General features: G+C 33.4%; 1 protein-coding gene across 1 annotated transcript; it reads right to left on the minus strand.

Annotated features, from left to right (window-relative positions):
- Positions 1-152: 152 nt before the first annotated feature.
- Positions 153-16,208, minus strand: LOC113499078 (dihydroxyacetone phosphate acyltransferase). Its single transcript, XM_026879421.1, has 11 exons — positions 15,809-16,208; positions 15,199-15,375; positions 14,779-14,908; positions 14,092-14,295; positions 13,006-13,157; positions 6,098-6,590; positions 4,312-4,449; positions 3,819-3,898; positions 3,284-3,445; positions 2,746-2,894; positions 153-2,288 (listed from the first exon to the last, which is right to left on the minus strand). Exons 1-11 carry the CDS (start codon positions 15,989-15,991, stop codon positions 2,147-2,149), a joined length of 2,010 nt encoding a protein of 669 aa, XP_026735222.1. The 5' UTR covers positions 15,992-16,208; the 3' UTR covers positions 153-2,146.
- Positions 16,209-16,559: the final 351 nt, after the last annotated feature.

The raw sequence follows: 16,559 nt of genomic DNA on the forward strand, positions 1-16,559 counted from the left end.
GTACAGCTAAACAGTCCACTAAATAATCACTTGTCAAAAATATTTGTATCATTTGATTGGTGTTTGAGATTAACACTGTCAAATTATTAACAAAATGATTAAAAAATCACGCGGCCCTCGACTTACTTACTTATAAGAAATAATACACAAAATATGTAATTACGAGTTATTTATTCAAAACTTAACATGGTAACAATATTGGTCGTTACTATCACAAACATAAAATTAACAACTTAATTCGACTGATACAATATAAATAAAATATAATACAATAAGTGCAAATAAAAGCAAAATTACATATTGTAATGCTTATGGTACCTTAATTTGGCAGTTTGTGGATAAATCTCATTATATCCCGGTTTAAAGGCTGATGGCTATTTAATACTGACAAATAATATAACGCATAAATGCAGTTGACGAGTACAAAATACAACAAAGAACTCGTTAATACAAAGTTCAGTTATATATTTAAAGTCGATTTTTAAGTGAAGATAAGCAACTTCTGGCAAGAAAATTTGTAGTTAGCAGTTGCTTGGCTTATAAATTACATGACGCAATCGTTTATTGACGCGTATTAATCTGTATCACCAGAGTTCTGAATTTCGGATTCAACTGGAGCCTTTCATGACGAGCTAACGCGGCGAGCAAGTCGAACTTGTCCGAAATAAGTCGGGATATTCAGTTAAATACACGTGAGCTAACCGTAGTATCATTTAAATTTCAATCTTCTTCACGAAAGGTACTATTTAAAAAATTGAATCATATACATTCGCATATTCCTCATACTTATCAATTAGGGTGTAGCATGTGAAGCTATTTAACATAATTATGAAAACATAAATAATACATAAAATACTTTTGCAAATGAATATCATTGTAGGATTAAAGTAAACCTTGTTCCAAACTTAATAATACATTTGTTACCACTACATTAAGGCCCTATGAAAATCATTTTTACAAGATGGTAACACTCTCAATTTTCTATGGCAACATATTCTCACAATTTGCTTTTGAAAAGAATGATTCTATTTCACATTTAACTTGAAAATAAGATTTAATTTTTAATGGAATTGGCAATTTCGTATCACAATTTACGTATAAAATACCTACGTTAATACTTAGCTTATGCGTAATATTCAATTATGACCACGCTATTTTCGAACTACATATATATTTTAGTGAACATGAATTCTGTGCTTTTGCACTGACAGTTTTGACAAAGTAAAATTTGCACATAATATTTTGCATTTTGCTCCTAACGGTTAGTGTTAGGAGCTCAGAGGATCCAGCCAGTCTTTAAGTAGCTGTGGCTAAAATATAACATCAAAGAGTGGTGGTATGTCGTAAGAACGTTCTTCAATGTCTTTGATTGGTTTAAATTGAAATGTTGAAATCGAAGGCAGAATTCATCTCAATTTACTACATATATGTATATAATGGTACCTCATTACTTACTCCCACAGTTTTATAAAACTACATCTACCTAACTAAATCTACCTTTCACACTATAGTTTACGTCATGGATTTGTTAGGCATTCTATAAGCTATAATAAAAATTCTATAATATTTTAGGTCACCAATGTTTACACGACTGTCCAAGATGTAGGCGTTTTGAGCTTATTTCTTTCATTAAGTATTTGTATTACTTGCTTGTTAATTTTGGCTTGATTAGGAATGCCAATAAAAACATAAGGGTACTGAATTGTTGAATAATACGACATAATAATTCAAATGGCAAAATGATTCTTAAGTGTCGCCATCTACATAGTTTTATCGGTTGCCGAGATATACCGGAAATTACATTACTTCCAATCTGATCACAACCCATTTTACTAGCAAACATAGACTCAGCAGTAATTTGGAATAATTATAACACAAAACACCTCAAAGAATAAGAAAAAGGAATGTTTGAATTTAAAGTAAATGTAAATGCCTGTGTTTAAACTATTACGAATGTATTAAACTGTTTGTAGTTTATTTGAGAACATTATGACTATTACATATTATAATAATACGCCTGTCTGACAAGGTAATTATTCCGATTACCGTCAGAAATACATAAGATATACAAAATTCCACAAACATTTTCTATGATCATAAAAATCCTATTCAATACGAATTTAAGTAAATATTCGTGCCTTAATACTTACAACCTAGAAATCGCTTTATCGTCTATAACGACAAAGTTGTTTGCGAAGTCGACGCTAAATGAGGGTAGTATTGAATTGACTAGAATAGTACTCTCCTTCATGACATCCGGAACCAACTCGTAGACAATGTCTTGATCTCTGAAAACAAATATTTATTAGCTTAAGATATCTTGAAACAAAGTTGTGGCATTATTTTTTATAAATGAAGCCCTGTCCCTACTTTATGTTGTGTATAGGAGGGTCTGGTGGCATATCGTCACCAGTTAAAGTAATGTTTTTCCAGTTTCAGAAGAGACCGCACTCTACTCCCTGAAGTAAGCTGTTTCGCTTTCGTAGCTTTCGTGGAAAATTTTGAAGTAAATTCATGGGGGGGGGGGGCAGTCATCAACGCATCGGTTATGAGATGGTAGGTGAAGGTGAGCAGCCAGAAGTAGATATCAAACTTTTTGAAAGCGCGTTTTTGGAAAAAAATTGTCTCCTACACCTCTCCGGATCTACCAATTTGTGTGCGACATGTAAGCCGAATAATTTGTTAATTATTCTAAGCTAAGTCAATCTACAATTAATACAACAAGTACCTAATTATAATACTCACCCTTTAAGTTTAACGAGTGCGCCCGCAGCGACGAGCCCGCTCAGGCAGTTCGCGATGGCCTCCAGACTGAGGCAGTAGGGGTGCACGCGCTCAGACTCCAAGCGCTGCTGGACCAGCTTCAGGGCGAGCTTGTGACCGCAGCTCGATTGCTGAATACGTGATTAAACATATTGTTAAGTCAGTAGTTTTAATTTTTCGGGTGTAAAGTAAAATGTCCGTTTTGCAAAAAGATGATGATGAATTTGGATGTTATTTTAGACAAATTTAGGATTAATATCGGAAATATTAGTTTTAAATAAATACAAAGGTTACCTTTCCCTAAAACCAGAGACAAAGAAATGTTTTACTGAATTAATCGCACAAAATATCATTTTATCGACAACTAAAAATAAACTAAAATTTTATTGCTCTATAGTTGGAGATCTTTTGTACGTCACCATATATTTGTATTCATTTTGTAGAAACAGAAACTCAAATAAGAGACCTTTTTTAATTTTAGGCATATTAGCGTAATCGTAATAAGGAAATATCCACAAACCTGTGTCATAACATCAGCAGCTTTCAACAGCGTGGTGAGTGCTGGCCACGTCGCCCACCGCAACAAGTACTGGAGTTTCGTATCCTCACCGAGCGAGTACAAGTCACCGCTGTTCGAGATGACGCGGTTTTGTATGCAGTAGTCGAGAGCTTTGTTGAATGTCTGAAAAATAAGGTGGAGTAGGTTGTTTAGCATAGTATTATTGATAATTTGGCATTATTTTCGTACATGGATGACTTAAAGGTAATAAAAACAAATTTTAATCACTAGAAAGCCCATAACATTCCTTACGAATACAATCATATTAGCATTATATACGGTATAATTATATAATTGACCTACATTGTTATGAGGGTTTATAATGAAATTATTAAAATTTAATGCTTCAGATATTGTTATAATGTCCATACATCAACATAAAGTGACACGAAAATAAATTCTGTTGACAATATTGACTACAGGTTAATTTTCCTTACTACGAGAACATCACTTTACAAAATATTCAATATGCACAATATTTTATGGTTACACTTACATTTTCCTCATCTTTTTCTAAATGGAAGAATTCGTGGCTGAGCAGTTTGCGAATCCGACGGTAATCTTCTCGTAGTTTATCTGAAAGTTGTTATAAACAAATTTAAGTTTGTTATTCAAATATCAATCAATTAAGCCAGTTCATAGGCACCTACGAATTTGCACCACCCCATTAAAAACCATTCAAGCAAGTTTGTGAAAGACCATTTTTTTTTTGTAGGACTGGGTTATCTTAAAGAACACGCGCTAAAATTGGCTAAAAAGGGGTAGTTTCAAACTTTAACAAACTAAATGCTTTTCTGTCGGTACATGGAAATGCATATCTTTCATTCAAGTTTATAAAACGATCCAAAAAGTAAATTATTCTTTGTCGAAGACTGTACAACTCAAAATAAAAAAATGTCTGAACTACAATTTGTCAATATTTCCCAATCAGGACCATTGTCAACAGTAAACCAATTAATTTAATAGTATATACAAGTAAAATCTGTTACCTCTGGACAGAGCCTGTCTCTGTACGATAAGATATATGAGAGCGGGCGGCGCGATGTAATGCAAGACGGGGTTCACGTACAGTTGCAGCTGCACTATAGGCACCGCCACCACCATCGTTTGCGCTTGCAAGATGTGACCTGGGAGAGAAGGATACACAGATTTATTTTTTTTGCTATTTCTTTCCCTCTGTAGGGTAAAAATCTCTCCGATACTCTACCATTTCTATTTACCATACTACCATATCTACTTATGTAGATTTTCTTTAGGTATAGGCATTGGCGATTTTCATTTGTCTTTTAGGGACTTAACTATGCCGCTGGTAAATTATAGCAGATAAATAAAATCTTGGTGGGTTTTTTTATACAAACATATATTGAATAACTGCAATAAAGTAATTTATTTAAGTGGTTTATTTATTTCTTAATCGCCATAAAATGTTCGTACTTTTTTAAGTAGCCACACTAATCGAGTACAATTTTTATATAAAGAGTTTAGTAAATATTATACAAATATTATTTGTGATAAGCCTATTAGTGAGAAAAGTTAAAAAAATGCTAATTTTAAATCAATAATATCCTATGATTTGATATCTTAATACTTTTAAACCACTGTCATTGATTCTTGTTTATCAAAATATGTTCCAATTTATACGTTACCAAAATTATTTGATTTGTTTGTCGTCAACACACAGGGACGTCAGCAGAACATTATGACATACAAATTATGTTAATCTGGTTTCACACTTACATAATTTTGAATTTAAATACTCTTTTAAACTCGAAGACAATAATAATAATTACCATTAAAGTTAATAAATACGTAACTTAGTCATTAATAATGATATTCATTGAACAAGAAGTTAAATAATAACAAATTAAAATTCAATAATGCAAATTATTAAACTCATTACATTATTGTTTAAGGTCATTTTTAATTCGTTATATTTTACGCAATGGAATCGAAACAAATTATTTTATTATCATTTATGGCTAATTTGTAAATGAGAACAGTACCTACTCTTGTTTTTTTTAATGTTGTATTTTGCTAATAAGTTACTCGCAGGTATTTAAAAAGCCGAAGACAGGGCGCTATGGCGCACATTGGGGGAGGCCTATGTCCAGCAGTGGACTACTAAAAGACTGATGATAATGATGATGAAGTATTTACAAGTGATGGACACCTGAATTTTCAATTGGAATCCGAGGGTCTACTACCTAACCAAGATCCACAGCAAAGCTATTATTATAGTCGTGAAGCGAAGAACTGCGAAGAGCGGCATCATACTTAAGCCAAAAAAATATTACTTTAGAACATTGCGGTAGGCCCTCTGAAATTGCCATCAAGTGAGCTAATGTGGTGATCAATGCTGAAAGCTTCCATATATTGAAAGAAGCCTGTTTATAGCAGCGGGATGGAAATAAACTGGTATTCTATTTTTTTTTCATGTCTAAATACTGATTTACATTGACTTGAAGTATATCGTACAGAAACGGTTACATAGTTGACTTGAAGATTGTTTACTGTTTCCTATTTGTAAACTAAAGTGGGGATACTAGCATTGTATGCGAAGTAGTATAGGTAACCAAGAGTAATAACGCCTTATACTTATTATTTTATATTCTTATTCTTTCTCCTTGGGGATTTTCAAACTACACTGGCCTGTACCATAATGTGGGGAGAGGCTTAGAAGTCTGCGCGGTCCCTGAAAGGTGTTTTTGTTTACCATTTCTAAGTCGGCCCATCGGACCAAGTTGCTCAATTTTAGTATTTGCAAACAATATTTACCTTTCATTTTCTTCTTATCCTCGCTGGACAAATCAGTTAGCACTCCCGATATCAGCCTCAGTCTTCTATCCTTGTCCAGCCTCATCATGCTCCTGTGCACCACGAGGATCCTGTCGACACTACTCCTCACATCATTCTCGAACACCGAAGCACCCAGATTCCTTAACTCCTGGACCATCCACTCCACTTCCTGAATCAGCTCCTCATACTCTAGAAGTCGGTTCTTCATAAGACTTTGCATTAGAACTAGTGAGAGAAGATTTGAGATCGTTGCGACTGTGTTCTTCTGTTGTAGGGTGATGACGTAATCAGCAATCTTCTGTACCTTTTTGAATTGGTCGGGGGTGAGCTGCTGGAGGTCTACCGGTTTCAGAGTCTCCTTGGAATGTGAAGTGTCGTTGTGTAAGTACTCTCGCAAGGACAGCGGGGCGCCGAGGTTTATGTAAATGTTGCCGAAGTGGTCGTTCAAACTGCGCAGTGCTTTTAGGAAGCCCTGAAAATAACAATATTTGTTTTTATTCAACTGTTTATTTTAGGGGAGGAAGAAAAGTCACTGTTACACTAATAATAAAGAACTATCGCTGTGTAAATCGTCGCTGAAATGTTCATAATATTCATAAAGGTTAAGACCAAAGTGTTGATTCAGTAACCACATATTTAAGGTCTTAAAATAAAATTAACTTGCTATAAAATTGTGACTAATTACGGTTTGGTGTAAATGCTTGTAAAGTCCAACAACAAAATTATGTTAGTGTTATGTTAGATCAGAGTCCTTCACATAAATATGCTAACCATCTTATGTGCCAAAATTTTTGTATAATTGAATAATATGCTAATTTTGTGAACAATATATTTCTAAATTCTTAATGTACATTATACAATATCTGTTATTGTACCTAAACAGTTTAATACCGTTTCATATGAGACAAGACAGTCTTAGTATAGGTACTACTCATTCACTCACACTTACTCACACATCATATACAAAATTATTTCATTTCTCTAACAAGAACGGTAAACTACTTGAATTTGATACCTCTTAGGGCGAGAAGGGAACCAAAAAAAATAACAAAACAATTCGCCTCAAATGAGAGGTCGCTTTTATTAATATGTACATTTATATGGTGAATTAGAGTTAAATTTGCATGTTTTATCTCATTAATTCTTAGTTTTATTATTCACAAACAAGACTATCGAATTTTTACCTTATATGTAATGTATAAGTGTCTAATTATTATAATGTACACATTATGGTCCGTTAGTGTCCCAATTTAAAAAAGGATTAAATACCGTCATATAGTAAATACTAAAACAATTCTTGATGGGTAATATAGTTTGTATAAATAAATAAGTATCCTTAGTTAAAATAAGTCTACACACGAAGAAAAACCTGAACGGTTTGTGTGGGAATTTTTAAATTAACCTCGTTAACAAAAACATGAATTAAAGCAAAAAACACAGTACAATTCTCATCATCTGTTTGTTAACATTTGTTGCATAAATAAATAAAAGAATTAACGGTAACGGTATATTGAGTAACAGCTTACACATATTACAGTACTTTTGACTTTCTATTAAAAAAATAATTTTCAAAATCAGTTTAGTAGTTAATGAGATTATCACCTACAAAGACACACTTGGAAAAATTACGCTGCATAATAACCATTCTGAAGATTATAGTTCTTACCTATTTGTGTGCACAAGTGAGTGCGTTAATTCTAGTCTTATCATGTAATCACGCGCTATCTTTTCGGTAGGTTGAAGGAGGCTCATTACATATTCATATTCGATAACTCGTACTCAAAATACTTAGTCGAAACACTGATTTGTAACTTTCTGTCTATAAGAACTGTGTTAATACTTTACTGTGTAAGAACTGTGTAAATTAAGAAAATAAACAGTGAAATCAAGTATTTTTTAAGTAAAACTTCGTAAAATGTAAGACTGAGAAAATAGTCATGATGATGTTTTAATGCAAGACACAACAAATACGTATCAGATTAGAGGACTGGAAAAAAATAAAGGACGCCTCAGAGGCCTGTTCCCTGTAGTGGAACAGAACCTAACAACGGCTTTGAAAAAGAATATATAATTGAAATATTATGCACCTATTCATTTTATTTAACTACTAGCTGTTGCCCGCGACTTCGTCTGCGTGGTTAGAAGATATAAGTTATGACTTTTTCTTCGCTCCTATTGGTCGCAGCGTGATGATATACATATAGCCTAAAACCTCCCTCGATTAATGGTATATTCAACACAAAAATATTTTTTCAATTTGAACCAGTAGTTTCTGAGATTAGCGCGTTCAAACATACAATCAAACAAACAATTAGTATATACATAGTACATACATAGTATATACATAGTAATTAGTATATATATAGTACAATTAGTATATAGATGCCAACGATATCTTCGCTACGTTTCATCGATTTTTAATTTCTCGCGCGGAGATTTTCATATTACGATAACTCATTACCTATTAACATTTTTGGCGTAGTGTAAAAGGCAATTTTGTTCTACATTACATGCATAATATATCTAACTTATTTATTTGGATAAGGATTAATACTGTATTGTTAAAAAGAGGTTCGTAAGTAACCAATAATTTTACTGTATTAAGAAAACACATAAAAATGGTTATTGTGGGTTATCCTTGGAAGATAGACATATACCACCGCGGACTTTTTTGTAGATCTATTAAAGAGGTACAAACCCGCCATACATTGTTTTGTTGTAACTCAAAAGGTTTTGGCAGCGTTCTCGATGAAAGCTCTCGAATGGCTTAATTTTTTCCGACATGTTTAACTAATATCGCTGTAATATTGTCAGTTTACACAAAACCTAAACTTATTATACACTAAAACCTTCCTCAAGAATTGCTCTATCTATCGTTGAAAACCGCATAAAAATCCGTTCAGTACTTTTCTAGTTTATCGCGAACAGACAGACAGACAGACAGACAGACAGACGCGGCGGGGGACTTTGTTTTATAATATGTAAGGATACAACCGATAAAAAATCTCAACTGTTAAAAAAATAGTTTAACGTATATTTGTTTAGAGAAAATTAGATTATGCAAGGCGGTCGGCAATTACAAATGTATGTCATAGACGCGTCAATGTAGAATTCCGTGTCCATTGCATAAACCAACAGGTTTGAGTTAGCTAACCATTCAAAACTTTGCGAGACAGCTTGGGCAGTTTATTTATCATTATTTACGTTGTTTTTAATGCCTAATAAAATACAATGAATTATGAACAAGGTCATCTATCACGCCATGATTTATATTAAATTTATATACGCAATTAAATGAGAAATATAATTTGTACCTGCATGAAAAACATAATAAAACAGACACAGATACAAATATAGTAAAAAAGTTTAGAGAATAAAATGACGTTACACAGCCTGAAAAAGAATAATAAATTTAAGCAAAAAACAATACGAGTTATACTATAATATCACGCAATCAACATCGTAGTTGTCGTTTTAGGCTTTTGTAACCACGTCGAAAATCCGCCTACCCTATAACCAAGGCTCAGTTATCTGTCCTTCCGTCTGTCACCGCTAGTCACCATGGCCCCGATTCTTCTAATGGCCGATGAATGAATGGCAATTGGATTTAATTTGCAACCGTTCATATTTTCTTAACCATTTTGGCAACACAATAATTGGAAATTCAGTACAGGGCGAAACACTGACGGTCAATACAATGAATTTTACCATGAAAAGTGATTAAAATTATGCTTCAACAGATATTTTTTTTGTAGATGATATAACTCTGTTGCTATGCTTAAAAACCTTGTTACTATTTTACAGTACAGAACCGTTCTTCAAGTCTTGACTCCCACTTGGCGGGTTTCTTAAAATGATTCAATTAAGATAACATATTTGCAAATATTCGTGTCATTCATGTTATTGCCGAAATAAGGCGAATTATAATTATAGACACTTAGTAAATGAATGGTAAATATGACATAATCATGATACGAGAAAACGTAATGAACCTCATTTTTAGACATTCAATAAAACAAACAATGGAAAGTCAATATTATTTACACTGTTTCATTTAAATGGTCCTTGACTTTACTTTTATAAATATTCACGTTGATTTCCAGTAGCGAAATGTATGGTACGAAACCCTTTTAAATGTTTGACCTTATTGTTGATATTATTATGATTACTTTCGTGAGGTTGATTCATAATTATTGAAGGGTAGTAAACTATTCTATCACGCGTATTCATTTGGATTGCCCGACTATTGCGGGACCCATCATGAGCTGGTGCAGTCGAAGTCAATAACATGACAACATTGATCGATTTTAAAAGTCTAAATACCCCGGTTATAAATGTCACTCCATTCAAATTTTATCATCAGCGGTCCAGGTATTTTTATAGTTGTAAATTGCATTGCTACCCTAAAAATATCAGCCTGCTAACTTTTGATGAGGTGCCTCAAAATTGAGTTACAAAAATCCAAACGGAACAACAAACATACAAACATGAAAGTGAGTTTATAAAAACGTGGGAAAAATGAATACAATGCCTTATTAGCATAAATTTCTTTTCACTTGTGGTTTTCTTTCATCGATACTATTTCATCACTAATCAACTATTTAAGGACAGAATATAAAATCAATATTCGCTAAATTTGAATGTTTCGGCCATTATCACATGACTTAGAACTAATCTGCATATCGGATAAAATATTTGATACATTTAATTAATATCTATTAGTACTACTTCGAATATCATTTAGGACCAGTTGCTACCCGCGACATAGTTTATGAGAAAGTGTACCATTAGGTCATATCATCGATTTAGCTTTAGATAAATAAGTTTTCACATGCAGTACGCAGTTCATTTCTCATTTCATCCATCGACATACATTATATATGTATATTCATGGTATAGAGTACACACATAGTTTATAACCAGGTTTAACACATAGGATGGTTTTTATGACGATTTTTTCTTCCCGTTTGATTGTTTTCGTAATTGTAGCGGGTGGGCCCGCGGGGAACGGCTAGTCTAGCATAAATATTTTTACTCGTTTTTGGCCTTATAACGTGCCTATCAACGATAACCTGGCAACAGATAGTGCAAGCTAAAAGAGGCCTAAGCCTAACTGTGGGCTTTATAGGAATAATAAAGATTAACTATCTTTACACGTAAGACTAATTGAATTAAATAATGAGCGACAAATACCCGCAATAAATAATTTATTATCACGGTTACAGAAATAGAATAGCGCTATGTTCTGTGTTGTTCTCCTTTAGGTAGGACCTTAGGCTGTAAAAAGGCATCGATAAGTTAGTTGTCTTCTCAACGCAACGACTTCATACCACTATGAGGTCGGATGTTTGGGTTTATCCTTGTGGAAGAGGAAAGCGCAAAGTCATTTCATTAGCTTTTAACCCCAAAAAAGGGAAAATTAATTTAATGCTTTTTTGAAACTCAGGGCTGTTGTGTTAAACGTTACCTAGGTAGGCTTTGCTTCACTTATCTAGCCAAATAGAAATTGTGCGACGTGTGCTAAAATATATTAGTGATAGTTTGAGAGAGGCAACTTCATAGACTTTATTAGAATGCATAGATACTACCGATAAAGGTGGATAATCAACAGATGAACTTTTATCAAGATTTAGATAACAGCTCATTTTTCGAGCATGATTGACGATTGATACACGCCTATTTACTCTGTTGTTTACTCAACTGCAGGTCAAGGTATTATGTTATGTAATGATGCTGAATTATTTAGTGTCACTTCCTGTCCTGGTTTGAGCAATTTTAAATAAACATATTAATATGATATCCTTATATTGAAATATAATTTCCCTTGTTGAAGTGCCACCCCACAAGTAAGCAAAATAGATTAATTCCATATAGAAATTGTATGAGCCGTCCCTATTTGGGAAGAGGCGTTTCTCTAAACGGACGACATTTTTAGTGCAGCAGTATCTATTATAAAGTACCCATAATTGTAATTATTTGCTTTCCACTGCCCTAGTTCGACATCAGTAGCATTCATCAAATAGGCCCTTAACGCTGTCAGGCCGGATCTATTAATTACGTACATCGTATCCAACAGAATGCTTGACAAGTATCCTCAACTTTATAACAATAGGGATGACGACTGGGCATAAAAACTAAATCTATTTCGCCCCTCAGATAATTAAAAAATGTTTGACACGTACTTTGTCCTTTTACTGAACAACAAAAATTGACAAAGACAAACTGCTTTAAAGTTTAGATGAGGGTGCTTGTAACGTACCGATCGTGACGTCACAAGCAAGTTCCATTCGCTGTAATATTTTGGACAAAAGGTAAAATACGTATCATATAACTGCAAGACACTGACAAAACAGACACTGAAAAAAATGTCGTCATTTGCTGAATTGACGTGAATAAGTAAATGTATAAGATAAGCACAGAACAAAGCTCAAAAACTGATTATTTATCGCTTGGCCGAAGTGCAAAGTCTAAAGGTGGTCTATTGCTCAAGCACAGGTGTGAATGCGATAAAAATAATCTTAGGATTTTTATTGACTTAGGCCATGGTCAGTGTAAAGTCATAAAACTGTTACGAAATATGGCATTTATAATATTGTAAGGCATCTTAAGGAAAAATTGGACACCTACAACTTTTTGACTGTTTGTTACTTAGGTTTAGGTTACTTTTAAACTTGACCTTAATTGAATTGGTAATTCATTATTTTGAGAAAAAGCTCGTGTTTATTTATCTAAAGATTTTGCTGCAAAATCCGATATAATTTAGTTATTGATATGTTTTGCAATATTTATATGATACAAGCGGCCATTGACGAATCGGTCAGGACATGATTATAATTATCAAGGTTTTAATATGTTATGTAGTAGTTTTAATTATGGTACAAACTCACCCCAGTAGATTCCTTGGGTTTGGGCACGCCAAGATGCTCGTAGGCGAACAGGGAGTGTTCCATAAGTCGGTCATAACTGATGTTCACCGGGACTATCGTGATATCATTCACCTCATGCGCGAAGAAAGGCATCAAGGTCATGGACAACATACCTGGTAAAAAATAAGATGGATGTTTAAAAAACAAAATAAAATCGCAGGTGTTATACGTATACCTGCGATTTTGTTTTCCGCATATAACTACAATGCAGTCTTTTTAATATTGCCCACAAATCAAAGCTTCAGGTTTCAATCAAACTTTTAAGTTCTATTTTCATGCGAATTAAATTGCAAGGAACCATAACTACAACCAATAGCAGAAGGTTATAAAAAACAATTTACTGTTTTAATAGCATTATTAATTTATTACAACACAAACTTCTATAAAATTGATTTATTGCCGTTTTTTATGATTTATTGCCATATAATATTCTACTAATAAACTTTCCTATGTCATCAAAGTAACTATTTATATATCGTTTTTTCAAAACCTTATGAGTTAGACTTTTCACACAGTTTCACACATTTAGCTACTTGCTAGTGCTAACTGCCTCAATCTATGATAATGGTGCAAACACTTCATTATGTACATATTTAGCTTGGATAAACAGCAATCGTAAGAGTTGTAATACTCTAACTGTTGAGTGAACAAATAGTAAATACATTAAAGTTCTCGAAAGATATGTCGCCTTCATTGAAGTGCTATAAGATGTATGTAAATTAAAACACGTTGTACCTATTGCATCTTGTTCCTCGTTGTTAAAGTAATATTTTTTTTCTTATTTTAGTATTAAAAATGCTACAGACACTAATACAATGACAATGATATATGTATACTTACAAATTGATTATTGACAGACTTCCTAGCTAAATAAAGTTACATTTTTTCTGCAAATTTACTAGGTTAGTTGACTGTTAGATTTAAATGATAGGGTAGTTTTTGATGCTAACAGTTCAAACCTTTTAGATGCATGACCAGATGAAAAACCTCATAAGTACTTTCACAGGATAAAAAGGCAGACAAATTAGTTTGTTTAACAGCACTCACCATATTTCGGCGGCATGCTTTTATTGCTTCTGCTGCGCGTGCCCTCAAGGAAGAACTCGATGGGCACGGCGTGCTTGCCCACCACAGTCCGCACATACTGCTTGAGCGTGGCCGCGTACAGCGGGTCGCCGGCCAGCGTGCGGCGGATGTAGAAGGCACCAGTTTCTCTCATCCGACGTCCAATCACTGCCATTGAGTAGAAATCTGCAAACATAGTGCTGTTAGAATAAGTTTTTCGCAATACTCATTCTATACTGAAATTATAAATGCGGTAAACTCTTTCTGTCTGTCTTCAGTGTCCCTATTATACTTTCTGAGTTAAGCACTAATGATTTTTACGTTAGGATGTAGGTTTTATAGCACTAATATTAAAAACGCATGTGAGTGTGTGTGGTGTTTGTTTATTAATTCATGCCCAAATTGCTAGACTTATTTTTATGCAAATTTGTGTGGTAGTAGCTGACATCTTTGATTAACACATAGGCAGATAGGCTAATTATATTTGGCTGTGGCGAGGCCGCGAGAATCAAGCGATAATGCGGGGCTAAAGCTTATGTTAGCCAAGCTCATTAGGGCTCATAATACTCCACCAGTGTATTTAGTCCAAAATTATTTAATGCTCTCTAGCATGATGTAAAAGTATTGATAATTCCTGAATTAAATTAACATTGTTTCAGAGAAACTTACCCATGCCAGCAGCCACAGCAGGGAAGTCTATGTCATAGTGGTAGCACAGGTAGGTCATCAGGCAGAAGTCTGCATAGCTTCTGTGTGTGGGCAGGAATAATACTGGATTCTTTCCCATTTTTGATTTTAGCTAAAATGTGTATGGCAATTGCAACATTACATAGTATAAACAGTCATAAGAAAAGCAAAATAAAATTAATGCTTGACTATGTAGCTGGCCAAAGTAAGTTATTCTTTATAGAGAAAATCCTTAAGACGAAAATATAAGAGAAAAATTTCTTATTATAACAAGTTGAATAGAAATTTGTAATTTCCTTTCAATATCAGTAATAAGTTTATTATATTAACATATATTTAAGTTTTAAAGAAGGCCTTTGTGAAGACTTTATGTTAATTTAGCCTAAGAAAGTAATGTCTTACAGTCAATACAGCAGCCTCATTAACAAACATCTTTATCTTCATCATAAAACAGATCTTCAAGAAGAAGACTCCGTTCCATCGGATGACATGCATCTTTTTATCAAGGCCCATCTCTTCAAGATAATTCCTTACTTCCTGATGCAATTTCTCTTTGCTTAAACCTGTTCTGGAACATTCCTAAAACAAATTTAAAAAAAAAATACTTAATTTTTAACACATGAAGTTTTTCACTATTTTTTCCTATTTCTACATTAATTTTGATAAGAGCAAATAATTTTGAGAGTGAGAGAGTGTTTTATATATGATACCAATTGATAAAATTCTAAACAAAGTATATAATAACTTTTTCAGACATGGGATCTCCCAATCTCATCAACTTGTCAACCTAATCTATAAACATGTGATAACTAACACTTTGCAGGAGGCATTTTAGATTATGACTGAACTAGAAGAGAATTAGGACATCGGTACCTATTGCGGAAAATTAGAACTTGCAAGTTTAGATAAGATAGCTATTGTTATTTGGAAAATATGTTCTGCTATACGAGAGCTCTGCCTGCCGAAGTATATTTTAAACTGTTTAATAATTAATATAATTAAATACGCTTACCGCTTCTATAATAGAGTCAAGATAAACCGAATTTGCAACGATATCTTTCAAGTCCTGGGTTGAACAATATTTGTCCATAACCATAGTTCGTTGCGGACGCCAATTTCGAGACATAAAGCTGAAAATACCCGACTGAGTCCTCCTCGGCTCCAAGATATCAACAAAGTTCACGTGTTCACTCATTTTTGCGGATACTTTTCAAATATTTAGCACAATTTCAACACATGTTTGGCTATAATTTTAACACAATGTTATTATTTATACAGCAGCGTAAAAATTCTTAGATAACTGCCATTTTTATACCTTTACTAAAGTATGAATTGTTAAAAAGTATTTAAATGAACTTTTTAATATTTAAAAATTGAAACGCTTCATCAGCACACAACCATCGATTGCAACAATGACATAATCACTGAATCTAATACATAAAAGTGACAGTGACGTTAACGATCCTGTTTTTACAACGTTTAGTTGTTTCCACAAATTATTTTGATAAACAACTCCGTTCAATTTATTGTAAGATTGTATTTTATGGAAATTCTATTTTAATAGCTTAATACGTGCTGGCATGATAATGACAGACTTGCAAACTCTATAAAATTATCGCAGCATTAACGTCGCGTCTGCGCTACTTTAGCGCTATACTTTCGATAAGCACATTCTGTTACAAAACGCCAATGTGTGGCGGTTTTACCTAAAAGAAACTTCTATAAAATATCGTTTAACTTGATTTTTTACATAAAACATGGCT

The sequence above is a fragment of the Trichoplusia ni genome, chromosome 11 (assembly GCF_003590095.1).
Source record: "Trichoplusia ni isolate ovarian cell line Hi5 chromosome 11, tn1, whole genome shotgun sequence".
Lineage (NCBI taxonomy): Eukaryota > Metazoa > Arthropoda > Insecta > Lepidoptera > Noctuidae > Trichoplusia > Trichoplusia ni.

What these genes read in the sequence shown, in the direction of transcription:
- LOC113499078 (XM_026879421.1), bottom strand. Translation starts at nt 15,991, where the DNA reads ATGAGTGAACACGTGAACTTTGTTGATATCTTGGAGCCGAGGAGGACT. An exon ending in AACCCAAGGAATCTACTGGG is followed by an intron (nt 6,591 to 13,005) that starts GTGAGTTTGTAC and finishes TGTTATTTTCAG; the next exon opens with GGCTTCCTAAAAGCACTGCG. An exon ending in GAGACAGGCTCTGTCCAGAG is followed by an intron (nt 3,899 to 4,311) that starts GTAACAGATTTT and finishes AACAACTTTCAG; the next exon opens with ATAAACTACGAGAAGATTAC.